The sequence below is a fragment of the Mycteria americana genome, chromosome 2 (assembly GCF_035582795.1).
Source record: "Mycteria americana isolate JAX WOST 10 ecotype Jacksonville Zoo and Gardens chromosome 2, USCA_MyAme_1.0, whole genome shotgun sequence".
Taxonomy (NCBI): Eukaryota; Metazoa; Chordata; class Aves; order Ciconiiformes; family Ciconiidae; genus Mycteria; species Mycteria americana.
The window spans coordinates 122988653-123005778 of NC_134366.1; the positions used below are offsets into that span (position 1 = coordinate 122988653).

Here is a 17126-nt window from a genome sequence, read left to right on the forward strand (position 1 = left end):
CAGGACAGAAAGAAGTCACTGGCTGGTCATAGAATTCAAAGTCCATTGAACATGAGCATTTATTCGTGGGCATGTTTCCGTTCTCAGCAGTTTCTTCTTCAGTAGTATCAGATTCTTTTCTTCGCCATTCTTTCTTCTGGAGACTTTTAGTGCTGCAACTAGTGCTGCCAACAACTGGTGTGGATTTCAGCCTCTGGAATCAGTCTGCCTCCAAATAATGTTTTTGTCTCTCTGTATCAGGCTATTTGTTTGTACTTTCTTAGTGTTACAGTGAAAGGACCCTTTCTCCATTATTACCTCTTGCTATCCCCCCCCCCCCCCCTTTCAGAGACAGCGATGTTACTAAAGGAACTCTGCTCACCCTGTCCTTTGCCACTGATGTTGCCATTCAACTCAATCTACATGACTTCTGCAGTTGTCGTACTCTTCACTGTTCTGTGGATGGCACCAGATACCATCGTCTGATTCTGGCAGTGAGCGGGTCCACAAGTGTGTTCTCTCATCAGTTAATATAGCTTGATGTGTGTGAATGTATGCCATTTCCCTCCCACTAATGAATTTTTGCTATGACACATCTTTTGAAAGCAGGTGTTGTCCAGGGAGAAGATTTTAATTTTAAATTTGTAGGGGTTTCTTTTTTTGTAGTCATATGCCCACTTATAAGGTTAAAGATTTTCATTGTTGGTCATTTTGGAGGTATTCTTTTGCCAGTGCTTTCTCCACATTCAAGGACTAACCCAATTCAAGATCACTTTCTGTGGGCTTTCTGCTTACCTTTCAGCCTCTGAGTGGATAGATGGCACTTTGTGTGTGATGCTCTCAAAATTATCAAAGCTTTTATGTATCTAGATGTCTAACACCATGTGATAACTGTTACCATCCCAGTTAGAGCCCCTAGTGAAGCCTGTCACAAGTATTTAGCATTTGCCAGTGTCATTGCTATTTGCCTTGAAAACTCAACAAGAAACACACAATTCCATAGCCAGAGGTTCAGAGTTCTTTTTCTACCTGTTTGCTCCCTTTTAGCTATTGGCCGCTACAGTTGCAGAGATGTCGAGTCTCAAATATTAACTTCTGTTCTTTAAATTTCGTGGAGAATTAGTGTGGTCTTATGAACATTTTCTTCTGATTCCATTTCAGGTGAGCAAAATGGTAACAGAAACCCTGGTGGGCTGCAAATAGGTGACCTTGTAAACATTGACCTTGATTTGGAAATTGTACAGTCTTTGCAGCATGGTCATGGAGGATGGACGGATGGCATGTTTGAAACTTTAACAACAACTGGAACAGTTTGTGGCATTGATGAGGATCATGACATTGTAGTACAATATCCAAGTGGCAACAGGTTTGTTATATAGCCTTCATCACTGATTCTCACAAACCTCCTTTGCCTTCAGCACTTGTGATTGCTGGGTGCTAGAAACTTTGTTCTCCTTTTGTGTCTATTAAGATTTTCTTGAGAATTTTTATGTTCTTTCTACAGTGTGTAATGAGGACTTACCTTTAAAGATGCTTTAGTGGGAAAAGGTGGTTTGTTGCCTCTCTCACTTGGTGAAAATTTGAGTCTAAAATAATGAATGACGTTCTGGACTATCTTATTTCCAAAATGTAGTGTTTTAAGCAGTAATTTCTTTTTTAATTACAAAGTATCCCATGGCTTCAAGGGGAATGGTAATAGCAATGTATTGCGTGTTTTCAGGAAAATGGGTTAAGAGGACAGGTGACAAACTCTATTGGGGATCTTGTCTGATACAGAGTGACCTTGGCATGATCTATATCTAACATTTTCTTATTCAAAGGGATGTTAGTTTATATAATATGGACCGACAATGGGAAGTGTTGGGGAAGCTGTTGCCAAAACTACTCCCTGCAAGCAGTTTGGATTTGAAGTTTGATGAGCTACATCCATACTAACAGGATTCAAACCCAGCTCTACAGCTGGATGTGAGCTGATATGTCCACATGTTTTTGTGTTGTCTTGCTCTCAAGTATTTGGCTTATCTTTAAAAAGCAGCTGATGAATGGAGTATCATTTCAGTTTTATCTGGAGACTGACCTGTTCAGTTTGTCCAGAAAGGATTAACAGTGCATTATTCATTCAGGCTTTCCCTTAAGATATTGTTTGTTAATATTGCAAAATAATGCAAAACAAAGCTGTTTTCTAAGCTAATGCAAGCTGAAGGGATGCACGTGGCATTTCTTCTGAGTCATGGCTGCAGAGCCAGTGAGAGGAGCTGCTCTATCTTGTGGTTTCCTCCCTGACTTTGCCCTTTATAGAGATTATTTGATGCTTGTCAACTAGATCATATAGCTGAATGGAAGTCAACCTCAGACCAAATGGCACGTAAAGGAGAGATCGCCATATTATATGTTAGAATATAACTCAGCATAAAAACAGCTAAATACCTCTAAACCAGTAAAATTTATAGTATGAATTAGGATAGTTTGGTTAAAAATTGAGGTGTATCTTGGACATCCATTTGATTGAAGAGTATTTTTATAACTGAATGTTGCAGCTTATGACTTGGGAGGGAGGGGACGGACAAAATCCTGTGTTCTTGCCATGTTGTATCCTGACAGTCCAATCCTCTGAGACAGCTTGGATCTTCCCCTTTTCAACCAGACTTGTCTCCTTCTCTCCCTGGAAAAATAAACAAACTGTATAGCTGCTTTCAGGACTACTGTATTGTTGTTGGCTTGCTTCCCCTTAGGCAGGATATTTTTTCATTGCTTTACAAATGTACATCTCTGAAGGTTACCCTGGAAATATTCAACTAATTAGCCACATACAAGTTTATGGGCAAAAGATGGTTAACAAAAATATGCCATAGTATCCAGTTGCAGAAAGTTTGTAGGCATACAAGCAGAATCTTGTCCAAGAGATAATTTTTAAACATATATTTCACTTTGCATGTTTAAAATCTACTTTAAATGATTCATTGTCTAGGTGGACGTTTAATCCAGCTGTTCTCACCAAAGCCAATGTTGTCCGAAGTGGAGATGCTGCTCAAGGTGCAGAAGGAGGTACCTCTCAATTTCAAGTGGGTGACCTTGTTCAAGTATGTTACGACTTGGAGCGAATCAAGCTTCTTCAGAGAGGTCATGGAGAGTGGGCTGAAGCAATGCTTCCAGTAAGTAGTTATATGTTTAGATTCATAGAATGGTAAAATTTGTATAATATTTCTAGTTATGGTTGGTAATAATACCTGGAGGTTGTGGGGGTCAAAGTGATTTTTTTTTTCTGAGTTAGAGAAAGTGTATTTCATCAAACATGGTGTAATACTTGCTAAGATGTAGTAATCTGCTTAGCCTGATGAAACTTAGCTAAAGGTATTAGTGGCTGTACTATTAAATAACTGACTTCATAAAATTCGTGACTTGTTATAACATTCAGATTTCTAAATATTTTATTTTTAGTATTATTTGCATTTGACGTTTTCTTTCATGCAGACTTTAGGTAAAGTTGGTCGGGTCCAGCAGATCTATTCAGACAGCGACTTAAAAGTAGAGGTTTGTGGGACATCTTGGACATATAATCCAGCAGCTGTCTCAAAGGTGGCGTCAGCAGGATCTGCTATAAGTAATGCATCTGGTGGTAAGTTTGAAGAATAGCCAGTAATGTATGTATGGCAAGTATTTGTGTTAATTAAAAAATTGTTAATAAGTACTAGTACATAGTTTGTACGCAAGGTTAATAATACTCAGACTTGTGGTTTGGCTAATTGGTGTTACATCTTAGAGAAAGATACAAGAAAAAGCTTTCAGTCTGTATGGAGATGTTGGTGGTTATTATCTTGATAAGGTGCAAAAACTGCAAATCGGATTTGGGTTTCTGTTTGGCCACAGTGCAGGTATGTCTTTGGAGGTCTGCTCTAAGGACTTTTAAATGATTGAAAGGGACATTAGATTGGAATAGGGACTAAGGGATGAAGAGAGTGTCACTGGCTGTAGCAAGCAGCATACTCCTTGTTTAATAGGTGGTGTGGGAAAGCAAGCATAAGCAAGGGATCTGTGGCAAGCAGTTACTCAGGATAATATTCTTTCCTTAAAATTTCTATCTTAAAATTTAGTCAGACATCCTTTGACTAATTACAGTGGGATATTCTTGTGTGTATATGTAATCACATTTGAGTTCTGTTGAACCTGCTCTCATTCATCTAATAATGAGGCAGAAAGACCATCCAATGTGTTTTATGTTCTGTTGGCTATTTCACAGATCAGTTAAACTAGAATGTTTTTCCTCCTTTTGGTCATAGCTAGTTGTTTTTTCCTCTTCACATGTTTGCTTTAATGCCAAGAAACCCTTCTACATAGTTTTCTAGACTTTTTCCTAGGGAGGCATAGATACAGTGAGTTTTCTGCAATAAAGTCACAGTGGCCATAAAACTAGCTAGAAGAGTAATATGACTTAGCGTTTCAAATAACAGAGGGCAGGATATACCATAAGTTAAGCTAGAAGACTAAGAAGCCTGTTATATCAATGTGTAAATTCATGTTTTTATGTCCTCCCCACCCTTCTATATTTTGTGGTAAACAAGCTATTTGTGCTTCAGCCAACTTTGTCACATCAGACACTTCAAAACAGTGTCAACTATCTAAAGGGTATTGGGGTGCAGCGCCTACTCAGAACTGAATAATAACTTACCACCATAAAATGGCAGCTGTTTGTGTATTACTGTGTACATGCCTTTAAAAACATGACAAATTTAGCTGATATTTTTCTGTTCTTGTGTGATTAGAATTGTAATCTTAATTGTCCTTTGTTTAATAATTATAGAGAGATTGTCTCAGCTATTGAAGAAATTATTTGAAACCCAAGAATCTGGAGATCTCAATGAAGAATTGGTTAAAGCTGCTGCCAATGGAGATGTTGCTAAAGTGGAAGACCTGCTAAAGAGACCAGATGTAGATGTGGGTGTTCTGGTTTGGGAGGACCTGTTCTGGGGATGTGTAATACTAAAGGAAGTGAAGCTGTCCTAGATACTCCTTGCCAGTCACTAGTGTGTCTGCACAGAAGTAATACAGCTGGTTCCAGTGTATCTTCTCTCATTTGTTGTCCTATGAAATGTGTTGGGGGTGTGTGTGAAAATAGTGCTTTACACCCTTTTTCACTGGACAGATGTTGTGTTCTGTTGTCTGACGTGAATTAAAATACCTTCCAGTCTCTCTCTCCTAGAGTTGAACCTAGAGAGTCTCCTAGAGAGAACCAAACACTCACAATTAGTGAAGGGTCTTCAACTTCTCTTGTTTTGAGGAGATAGAAGGAAGGAGGGTAGATTTTGGGGATTTTTTTTTTTTCTGTTTTTGTGGGTTTTTTGATTTTGTTTTTGGTTTTTGTTTTTGTTTTTGTTTTTTTAAACTCACGAGGTAGCTCATCTAATCTGCTCTCTGTCAGATTCCTTTTACCAACTTGTCTAATCAGTGAAAAGTCTAAAAGAAAATGCTTAAGAATTATAGGACTCGGTTCAGGGAATATGTTTTAAAATCACAATCAGATGTTTTTCTCACTACAGCAGTAGTAATTCTTGCAGATAAGAGACTAAACTCCATCAGTTCTGAGGAATGATTTGTAGCTCTAGATTATACAAAACATAGTATTTTGTTCAGACTGACTCTTGTTGCCATAAATTAGAAAATGAAGTTAAATACACTGTAGAGCAGAGGACTGGTATCATTCTGAGACCTGTTCTCAAAATCTTGCCTTTACAGTATCCCAAAGATGAAAGTTTTTAATCCCGCTATCGTTAAGGTCTTAATCTTTGAAAGAAATCCATTTCCGCTTCTTTCCTTCAATTTAGCGAATGCTATAGCAATGAAGCAGAGAAGACCTAGGAGATTATCTCTATGTGCCAGAAAGGCAGCTGTCTAAAAATTGTTCGATACTTTCATATGCATGCTGTTGCTTTAAGTGTTCTAATAAACTTGCGTGTATACTATTAAAGTGGCTCATAGGTGTGTGTGTGTATCTTGCAACTTATCTCAAAAGTATTGCTACGCTTCCAGGTGAATGGACAATGTGCTGGACACACAGCGATGCAAGCTGCTAGTCAGAATGGCCATGTCGACATTTTGAAGTTGCTTCTGAAACAGAATGTGGATGTAGAAGCAGAGGTAACCTAAATATTTCAAAATACCCTTTGTGCCTCCTTAAGTTTTAAACTTTGCTACGTACAGGAATAGCAATTCTATTGGAGTTGCCTTCTTTTTAAATGTCAGAGAGAGTGAAAAAATCTTTTCTTACTGTGATTATGTTCCCAAATTAGCCTCCTACTAACAATATTACAAAAGGTCAATATGTAGTTCTTTAGTACTTCTAATTAAGTGAAATATAATGTTAGTATAATAGAGCTATGTAAGTAAATTAGTACGTGATTGTAGTGGATGAAGCCCCTTCTTTATTTCCTTTATTTCATTTCAACAGTAGAATGCAATAGGCTAGCAGACTGCCTGTGGCATTCGGAGAAAAAGATGATGTCAGATGCTGCATCTCCAACTTCAGATACTTGCCATGCTTCTTATATAGAGTGTTCAGTTAGGAGAAAGTTTTCCATTCTTAATTAAAGCAAGTTTGAGCAGAAAGTAGTAACAGTATCTTTGGGTAGGAACTGCCAACTCTGCTTCCAGTTTTTCAGGGGTTTTTTTGTTTTGTTTTGTGTTTTTTTTTTTTTTTTAACTTCACCCAAAATGGAAGGATTTATTTTGTTTAGGTTTTTTAGAATTATTGTTTGTGAGAAAATTATCTGTCAGCATCCTGTGTATTTGCATTTTGAATTGATTTTGCCTCGTTTACTTACACAGAATGCACTGATATTGCAGCCTTTGCTCATTTGTGAAGTGCAAGAAGGATCTGTCAAATTTCTCTTATTAAGAATATAAATTAAAGCCTAATAGAATGCTTAGAATTTAATAGTGTGCCCAGTCATTGTTTGCATAACAGAAAAATAACTTTATATGCTTGGACATTTAGCTTTATATTATATTTGACATACAGAAGTTATAATATGTTAATACATTAATGAAGCAACAATGTAATCCTTGGAACTAAAATTATTTTTATATTCACAGATATACCATTACTTTATAAAGGTTTTCTGCTAAATGGTAGAGATGGCTTAATTTGATGCAGTACATACTTGCTGTGGTCTGATTTCTATGAAGTAGCTTCATTTTAGAAGTAGTGTTTTCACTGCAGTACATAGCATATATTGTTACAAACTAGACTAAGCTGCTTTTCATCTGTACTATGGGATCAAAGCTGCCATGTTAATCAAGTGGTGGACGGATACTTTCTTCTCTGATATAAGGAAGTGTTAGAAGCATTAGAGAGGGAAGTAGAAGCACTGCTTAAACAGCTTCAAGATAATACACCTGGTAATCAGCTAGCAGTAGAGTTGTTAAGAGTTCATGTTTGCTCAGACTTCAGAAGTATTATAACACTAGCATTAAAAAAATATTTTTAGGGATTTTTATTTGAATTTTCAAGCTTTTTCATGTAACTTTAAGTTGTTTAAGTGAAGGTGATATTCCTAGTTAACTATATAACTGCATTATTTATTATAATGTTATATGTTATTATATGTTTCAGGCTTTAAAGTCAGCTGTCTATAAATTAGTGATGTGAAGATGCAGCAGAGTCATTCCGTTATGCAGAGAGCAAAAATTTAGTCCATTTACTTCACTGTTGTGGTCTGTGGCATGGAAGCAAGGGATAAAAAAAATCCTTACTTCGCCTGCTTTATAGCTAAATTTGATCTATTTACACTTACAGTCATTGCTGCAGAGTGTAAACATTCATGATGACTTTTTCTGGGGATGCCCTCATACTGTCGTCTCCTCTGTGCTTATGTCTCTGACAGCTTAATGTAGAGTACAAGTGGCCTCTGTTCAGTCAGAAAATGATTTGTTACTGACAGCTCAAAAAGCCTGATGTAGATGTTATATGGTAAAAATATGTAGCCTTCTAGTCTGCAGAAATTAATGGCTATCAGTTATTATATTGACAATACTGACAATATTGTATTGTTGGCATGTATAGAAATATAGTGCTTTTAATATTTAGATATAAATCTATTATAAATATTTATATTATAAATATTTAGATATAAATCTAAATATAAGTCTTAGGACAGATGCTTAATTAGTTGCTAGCTTTTTCTAGGTGTATTAATGTACTATTGTATACAAACGACAACGGTGGGATTTAGCTCCTGAGATTACTTGTTTTGATGCTGAGCTAAACAAAAAAGGCATGTGCTTTCTTGGACCTCTACTCGTAAAGGAGGAATTCTATACATTAAGATTTTATAAAATCAGGGGCTTGCGTCTCAAAATTGGAATATGTTAAAACTGTAAAATATTTAATAAATTGGGGTTTCATCAGTTAAGTATCTCAGCGTACTTTGCAGATTGCAAATATGAAAAGACAAATTACCACATACCTGTGAAACACAGTGCTCTGTAAATATAAATGTTGTAGCAGTTTAACACTACTGTCATGCTCTTGATAAGTTTCACCTTATAATGATCTTTATAACCAGATGAGACAGACAGAGAAGTTCCCCTTTCTGATCCTTTCCCCTTCCAAATGGGCAAGCTTTGGCTTCTTTTGACTATTTGTGTTAGATGAGCCTGAGAAGGAATCCTACTATCTTAGAAGACAATTTTGTAGCGTGAGTTGATTTGGAAGGCATAAAAATACCTTTTTTTCAAAAGCTATAGAAGCTGCTGTTTAGTGCCCTGGCCATCTTGAAAATAGTATTCATATTTCAAAAAAGATATATTTAGTAATTAGCAGATAAATCTCCTTCCATTTTTTTAAATGCTGTAAATAGTCTTACTGTTATCTTGTAATTGTGCAAATACAATTTATTCTAAGAACTATTACATTTTGCATTGATGTAAAATGTTAGAAATGTGTTACGCTTAACTTTTGAAAAACATTGCTGAAGGGGAAGCAAATTGATAAGAGAAATTAAGCTTAACTAAGAGACATCAGTGCACTGTTGGTCAGTCATGATCTCCTCCTCCTTACAATTTTCAGTATTTCTCTGTTGTCAAAATTAAATCCTACAAATACATAGTAATATGCCACTGTGCACAAAAACTTAGAAACTAGCTTATGGAAGTTATTATTTCATTGAAACCTCTTATATACCTTCCACTTTACTTTTAGCTTTTGTATACTGTCATTAATATCGAAATCACTTGAATAAAAATGTTTCATGTAGTACAGTCCACTCTTAAGGATGTTAAAATAACCCAAACTGACAAATTTATGACTTTCATACCTTAATTCTCAGTTTGGATGAAAGTAAAGCAAACTGGATTTAATCAGAGCTTTAATGCTGTGAATCATCATCATAGAATCAGACCTTCTAATTAATTTCACCATCAATCCCAAATTTCCTTTGGAAAAGGTTTATTAACTGAAAACTAAGACACATATAATAAACCCTAATAAGTATTAGCTTAATTGTATGAACAAGGCAATTCTCTTGTCTTATACCATGATTTGGAATCTGTAATGCTTCCTGGGTTACAGGAACAGTTAGCCTTGGTTACTGAGTGTAATGTTTTTTGGGGGTTGGGTTTTGTTGGGGGTTTGTTTGGTTTTTTGTTTGAGGGGGGAGGGGTTTGGTTTTTTGTTTGTTGTGGTTTTGTTTGCTTGTGGTTTTGGTGTGGTTTTGTTTGGGTTTTTTTGACAGTGGTAGTTTTGTAGTAGAAACCCAAACAAATCTATTCAATTTTCTGATGAACACATCACACAAAGATTCAGGGCAATACTTGCATATGGTATAGAATATCAGATGTCATAGAATATGTGTTTTTATATACGAATGGAGTCTTCATCCTCTATTGCTGTGGTTTGAGCAATTATTTTAATTAAGTATTTGAATGGTATCATGGTTGTCTAATTTTTCTTTCTCTTTAAAGAAATAAAATATGCACAATAGTTCAGTTTAATCTTCTTGTTTAGAAGGAAATGTGGAATACACTGGGTCAAATGAATGTTTCTACTTTAGGACAAAGATGGAGACAGGGCCGTCCATCATGCAGCCTTTGGTGATGAGGGTGCTGTGATAGAGGTTTTGCACCGAGGCAGTGCAGATTTGAATGCTCGCAACAAACGCAGGCAGACTCCACTTCATATTGCTGTCAACAAAGGTCATCTGCAAGTTGTGAAGACTTTACTGGACTTTGGCTGCCATCCTAGTCTCCAGGTAAAGTAAATATTAATATAGATTCACTTTTTAGCTACTGAATTTTATGATTTGCTGTGTGTAGATGATAGAAGAATTACAGAAAATGGGATTGACAGGAACAGACCTTGTGAAGTTATCTGTCCCAGCCTCTACCCCAACATGTGATCAGCTGTAATAAAAATGCTATTAAATCCGTTTGTTTTCTTGACAGCTAGATAGGTACCTGATTTATTCTAGCCACTCGATGTTAATTGGTATTTTCACAGACTGTAGTTATCTGTAATTGTTAACTTTCTCTACAAATTAATTCCTCTGTCGAATTCACAGCTGTTTGCTCCTTCTGCAAGCTACAGCTTTGCATTTTTTGGCTGATGATACTGTGGAATGTTTTGTTAAAAGAAACCTTTTTTCAGAGTTGACCTATTATTGATAGAACTGTTTAGCCAGATTCTCTTTTAGATGTTCAGCCTTTTATCTAAAAAGCTCTCAGGCATAGGGCCTCAAGTACCAGAATTTCACAGGGAGTTTTATCTATAATGAATGTGGCAGAAGCTGTGACACGAGTGCAACTTCCTGTTGAGAAGGTAGAGTAGAAACCTGCTATGAAGTAAGCAGGCATCCACATTCTGCATGAGCTGAATGCAGCCACATGGAGTGCATTAGTAAAACAAATCAGAATGGGTAAGTTTGAAGAGGTTTGCAGCAGAAAGAAAAAGCTGTAATGTCCTGGGCAAATCAAGATATGCAGTAATAACCCATTTACCTCCTTGTTTTGCCATGTGAATAATCAGTGATTTTTTTTTTAAGCTGTATAGCCACATAACAAACAATGAGCAAACTTTCTTGATATTAGTGAATATAGTGATTGTTTATTTATCTGCTTCCACCTGGCTTTATAGGTACTGTCTTGCTCTTGCTGAGGTTGAGCTGTTAGCCAGCTAACATCCATCCAGACCCTGTTTAGTATTTGTTGAACAGTAGATATGATATGGAGTCTGATGTGTTGAGCCCCATAAAGGGCGACTGTATATCATATTATGATGTGTGATATACGGGTATAGCGAAAGCGGATGTGTCTGACTTTATAGAAGTCTGCCTGGATTGAAAAATTCAGTAGAATAGTGCTGTGAAAGTCCACCTGTAAAATATAATTGTCATTGAAAATAAACTTTCAGATCCTGTGTGTGTGCTGAGGAACTCCGATGTGCAAATGTGAGTAGGCGATTGATTTGGTGGATGAGAGCACAGGGGAGTCAGACTGAGGCATGACTGGAATTTAACTGGCCAGCACTCTACTGCTCAAGCCAATTTACTGTGTAAACAGAAACATATGTAGTCTTTAAACAGTAAATTCAGGAAATATGATCAATTAAACCAAATAAAAGCTACATAATTTGGTTTTGGCAAACTGGTTCACACTGGTTCAAGTGTTTCCATTTTCTGGCACTTACTGTTTGGCAGTTTTTGATTCTCACTGTAAAGATTGTAAAGATTTGTTTTCATATTAGTGTATTGCTAAAATGTCCAGTTCCTGTGTTAGTCAGTTTGCAGTTGAGTCGGTGTCAGTGACAAAAGACTTCCTGACTTACATGGTGTTAGAATCTTACTGGAAGCATAAATCTAAAGAGTTTGCCTATATAACAGCAAATAAGCTTAAATGGATGCGTTTTCTCACTGTTAGTCTAGAGCATTCCTTTTCAGTCCAACCATTTGGGTCCTTGAATAAGTAATGTACAAAATGTTTCTAGGAATAAGAAGTATTTTTCCCTTATTTGGGATATTTGAAAAATAAAATGTCCAGCTAAAAATATAAATTCTTTGCCTGTTCAATTATGAAAATATTTCAGTGCATGTACCTTGTGTAATGTAATCCGGTATTAGCCATAACAAGTTTAAAAGCTTAATACTGCTTATGACATTGGCCTTTGCTTCATGGAAAATTATCTGCTTCAGTTAAAACAGCAGATGTGCCTAAGTTTATTACTTGGACCGCATTTTATTTTGATTTGCTTATGCTTTTATTTCACGCTGTCTTTTTGGTATTGTCTTTTACATGGTTAATTGCTGGCTCAGTCTTAGCGTTCATTACTCCAAATTCCCTACCTTCTTCTGCCCGACTAGTCTCCTCTCTGTTCTGTTATTCATAAATTGTTACTTGGGCATCAACTCCATCTGGATATGAGACATGCAGAAGTTGATGTCTGCACCAGTGTCTTCAGTACTATCAGATGCAAGGCATACTTGAGCTCTGGGTTTGAGTTCTGGTAGTAGTGTAATCGTAGAATACTGGAGCCCTGGGTGGGATTACCCACTGAAGCATTTGCAAAACCAGAGCAAGATCAGAAGCAGCTTGCTCTGAACTCTGCAGTATAGCAAGACTTTAAGGTCTGAAGAGCTGTTTTGTGTTTGTGTCGTCAGTTTTCCTAGTGATATTTAAGCATCCTTTTTCTCTAATGTGGATGCATGCAAAAATTGATGTAAGCTGTTTCTGGTTTTAGGATTCTGAAGGTGACACTCCACTTCATGATGCAATAAGTAAAAAGCGTGATGACATCCTTGCTGTATTGTTAGAAGCTGGAGCAGATGTTACTATCACCAACAACAATGGGTTTAATGCTCTTCACCACGCTGCACTACGAGGAAACCCTAGGTAAAGATTTGTTTTTAAAGATGATTTTATCATTTGTAAAAACAAGATAAGTGCATAGAAGGGCAGAATTATGGTATTCTTTCAAAAGTTCCTTAAACCTGCATGTAGGTATATTTCTTAAATTTTGATGTTGCTTAGATATGCATCTTTCTAATACTTGGGAAGCCATTATTAGAATGAAGCTACTAGTCTGCTCAATTTAATGCTCTATTCAGGTAACTCCAAATCCCTGGGAAGTTTCCTGTTGTGGCTGTAAAATTTTGCCAATAAACAATTTGATAAGTAAGTTATTAGGTAAGATCTTAAGATAGGATTTGTAAAAATGTTTTCCTTCTTCTCAAATATTGGAATTGGGGAAGGGATTTGAGTTTCTAAGGAATACTTATTTGTGAATAATTATTAAATATACCATGCAGTTATAAAGTGATCTTAGGATTGTTGCGTTAAATTGTATTTGTCAGTATAAGAAACGTTTAATTTTGTTTTCTTAGAAGTATGTATAGAAGGAATTTCTTATTTCAGCTTTCATATAGCAGCTCATCTGAAAAAGTTAGTTTTAAGGCATAATTTGTTTTATGCTAGCTGTATGCTATACATCTACATTTAATCTTCAGTTAAGATAGCTTTCAAAAACTTACATAGATAGAACTTAATGGAAAACTTGCTGCATTGCTGGTTGCTTATTACGTTGTAGATAAATGGTATTCTTCAGAGCTGTCATTCTAGCAAGACTTCAAAAATACTGTATCGTATGCTGGAGAATTCAGTACAGTTTACTTGAAATAAGAAATGTGTGTGTTTACTTGTTTAACTTCACTGCTAAATTCTAGTTTTCAATTGAGTAAGATAGGACAAATAAAGCTGTATGGGAATAATGAGTAATATATGGGAATACAGTCTGGGTTATTCTCTTAGAACATAGCTATCAAGACTGATAGTTAAAACGTGAACATAAGTATTTATATATGTATATGGAATGGAATCACACTTCACAAAGTAAAAGTAGTGGTTGGAAGTGTTGATAGGAACAGTAAACGTGTTTACGGTTTTCTACAGTGCTCATAAAAGGTCTGTAAGAGAACACGTCAAGGAGCTAGTGAAGGGAGCTTATTTTTGGCATTCAGAAGACAATTCTTTCAAGTCTGACTTGATAACTTCTTCACTTAATGTGAATTCCCCATATTTACATAACAGCATTAGCCAGAAGTACTGTTTCCTGTCTCCAGTTACCTAGGTGGGGTATTTTTTGTGAGTTTTTTGTTCTGCGATGCTTTCCTTAAGCTCTTGTGATAGTTGGTTTGCGTGATCGTGATCTCAGTATGAGATGCAGAGAAAGTGTATGGAAAAAAAGCTCTTCACAGGGATGCTGAAGATTTTTCTGTGGATGAATGATTTAGGAGCGGCAGGCTTTTTCTTTTATGGAGGGATCCAAATTGTAGTTCAGACTGGGTCAGTTTGACAGTTTGTAGAATGTGAGACATAGTGCAATTTTTCCCAGAGTCCTCTCTCCTTTACCAAAGTTTTACCAGAAGAATAGGAAAATATTTCCAGTATTAGTGTAGAACCCTGTGTAGGTTCCCCCCATACATGGGGTTTTGCTTGCATCTAAAACAGTTAGATAGCTAAAGCCGTTAGATACCTACTGGTTTGGTTGCAGGTATATCTGAGCACTTCTGAAGCATGTAAAAAGAGAGAATGTTGTCTCCATCACAGAAGGGGTAGTTTCATTTGTTTACAGCATTAGATTTTTTACACATCAGCCTGGGAAGAAATTAATGAAAATAAAACCAAAAGGAATATATTTTGAATAATTTTTAATTCCCCCCCACCCCTGCCAAAACATCATTATAATAGTTTGATTCATTTAGGGGTTAAGTTTTATTTTCTTTAAGACTTGAGTGATAATCATTTATTTCATTGTTGATTCTGTAGTTCTACCACTGGCCTGTTTCTGAATGAAACCAAAGGTTTTATATTTGCCACTTCGTTTTTCTAATCTGATATAGAACAATGGATATTACTAATCTGTTAAATGCACTAAACACAAACTATTTAAAACACTGTTAAAAATAACCTCCTAAACTTGAGCTTGTAGCTGGTATGGGTCACAAGCAGTACGTAATATATTCTGCTTGAAACCTTACTTAAGGACCTGTTTTTCCTAATCTAAGCTTTCATGTTTCACCTAAACTGCAGTTTTTGTGGCTTTAGGGTGTGGTGCCTTATATGGAATACAGTGCACTAAATTCCCCATAAGGTCAAATATATAAATATATTACGTTATTTTTTAAATGTTATTTTATAAAAGTTAAACATATATTCTTATATATAAAAGTATGTATGCATATGTGTGTATATCTATACTTATAAAAATAAAATACTTGCTATGTAAGTAAGTATTTATAAAGTCCACATCCATCTTCCTTGTTAATGATAATAAAATAAAAGCATGTGTTAAGTGCATGGATACCACAATAAAGTGAACTAGATTTCTATAGAATTTTTCACAGTTGATATCAAATAGGTATTTGGAATCAATTTCATTTTCAGTACAAAACCTTTTCTGCTTCTTGGCTTGAGTTTTGACCTTTACTAACAGCAGGGAGATAGATCTTCAAGAAAACAAACCCCACACAAACTGTGCTGAGAAGAACATTTGAAAGTTTTTCATTTTTCATATGAAAATAAATATATTTTAAACATTTGAATATTAGATAAATATTATAAGAAAGGTAGTGATTTATGTTAAATAGCTTAGATTTTTATCAGCACTTAATCTTCCATGACAGCTTGGCAGAGTTTTCCAGAAGTCAAGGTATAGTGTGTTTTGGAGAGCATGCTATTGTTAGTGGAATATTTTTCCTTTCAATAATTTGCTTCTTTTCAGACCTTGTGAACTGGTACAGAAACAGAACTTTTGGTTTTTGTGCTAATGTATAATGTTGAAATGTAGAATGGACATTATTCAGTTTATGCTGTAGGTAGCTTTAAACTTGTGTGTGGGAGATAGAGCTAAAAAGAAATTTTAAATGAAGTGTGGGGAAGTTAAGATTTTATTTAATACATGGTTTGTTCATGATTTTTAACTGAGTCAGTCATTAAAAGTGCATTTGTTTTGGACTTTTTTCAAAGTACTGTGAACCTCAAAGCTTGGCAGACTTTGCCTCTTCAGTGTTAACGAGATTTTTCAGACAGAAAAAAGGAGAGTAAAATTTGAAAATACTGTACAGATTGGTTATTTTTGCCATGTTATCCACTCTTGGTTATGTTTGATCTATTTGCATACCTGTGACTTCAGATTTTTGAGCTGAAGACTTGACTGTGAAGTGTAGGCGTATTTTATATCCGTTGCCCCAGTTAGTTTTAGATTTGCATTGTATCTTGTGAAGAGAGCTTTATTCACGCTGCAGCTAGCATCTTAGAGGCTGCTTTTAGAGCTGACCTGACTTTGCACATGCATACAGCTAGTTCTTCAGAGCAATAAATTCTGCTGGACTTTAAATGAAAAAATTAAGGTATTGGGGTAAGATGCAGATTTCATATTGCTGTCCAATAGCAAGGAGTATGTCATCTTTACGTTCATAAACTAGCAAATAGGAGATTGTGGTTTAAAATGGAATTATACTTTTTCCCCATGGTTGTCTTATTTAGTAGATCTCTCCTTGTTTTTAGACTTGCAGATGGTTTGAACTGGTTGGCAGTGGAATTTTTAACTGTTTCTAGCAATGTATTTGAGAGGTGGGGTTTCTCACCTGTCCCCAGTGTTAATGAGTGTTTCAGGGACTCTTGTGCTGTATTGTTGTGGAGGCCCTCACAGAGACAAGTTGTGAGGTAATTGAAGAGTTGTACAATTATTTTCGAAACCAGTAAAAGGGATTTTTTACTTTCATATTTGTGGTTCCAACAGTAAGTATAGGTTGAAGCTTAGTTGAAGCTGAGTGCAAAAAAAGCATATTCCTAAAACCTCTTATTAAAGTATTATGTCAGAAAAGCTTTGAAATAAGACTTTTGTTCAAGTTGATTTAGAGAAAGAATATAATCTCCATGAGCAGACCTGTAATTAGGCAGATTAGCCTGTAGCTGTTGAGGTCAGTGACAAATTTATTATCTTTAAATAGTAAATAATATGCCCAGCATGTGCAAGATGACAAATACAGTTCCTACTCTGTGGAGTTTCCTCCCTTGTGCAATTAAAAAAAGGGGGGGGGGGGGGGGGTGGCAAGGAGGGGGGTCACAGGAAGCAGACTTTCCCTCCATTGCCAATCCTGTTCATG

At 35.9% G+C, this 17126-nt stretch overlaps 1 protein-coding gene across 7 annotated transcripts in view; it reads left to right on the forward strand.

The window, feature by feature from the left end:
* Positions 1-17126, forward strand: part of MIB1 (MIB E3 ubiquitin protein ligase 1) — an 86136-nt gene that overhangs the window by 26353 nt on the left and 42657 nt on the right. For all 7 annotated transcript variants that reach the window (XR_012774433.1, XR_012774435.1, XR_012774434.1 and 4 more), the window contains exons 6-12: positions 1141-1345; positions 2948-3131; positions 3451-3595; positions 4778-4911; positions 6004-6111; positions 10023-10220; positions 12701-12852. Coding sequence is in view for 3 of the 7 variants with exons in the window: in XM_075494472.1 (XP_075350587.1) it covers positions 1141-1345; positions 2948-3131; positions 3451-3595; positions 4778-4911; positions 6004-6111; positions 10023-10220; positions 12701-12852 (1126 nt within the window). In the remaining 4 variants the exon portion in view is untranslated. The remainder of the gene's footprint in view (positions 1-1140; positions 1346-2947; positions 3132-3450; positions 3596-4777; positions 4912-6003; positions 6112-10022; positions 10221-12700; positions 12853-17126) is intronic.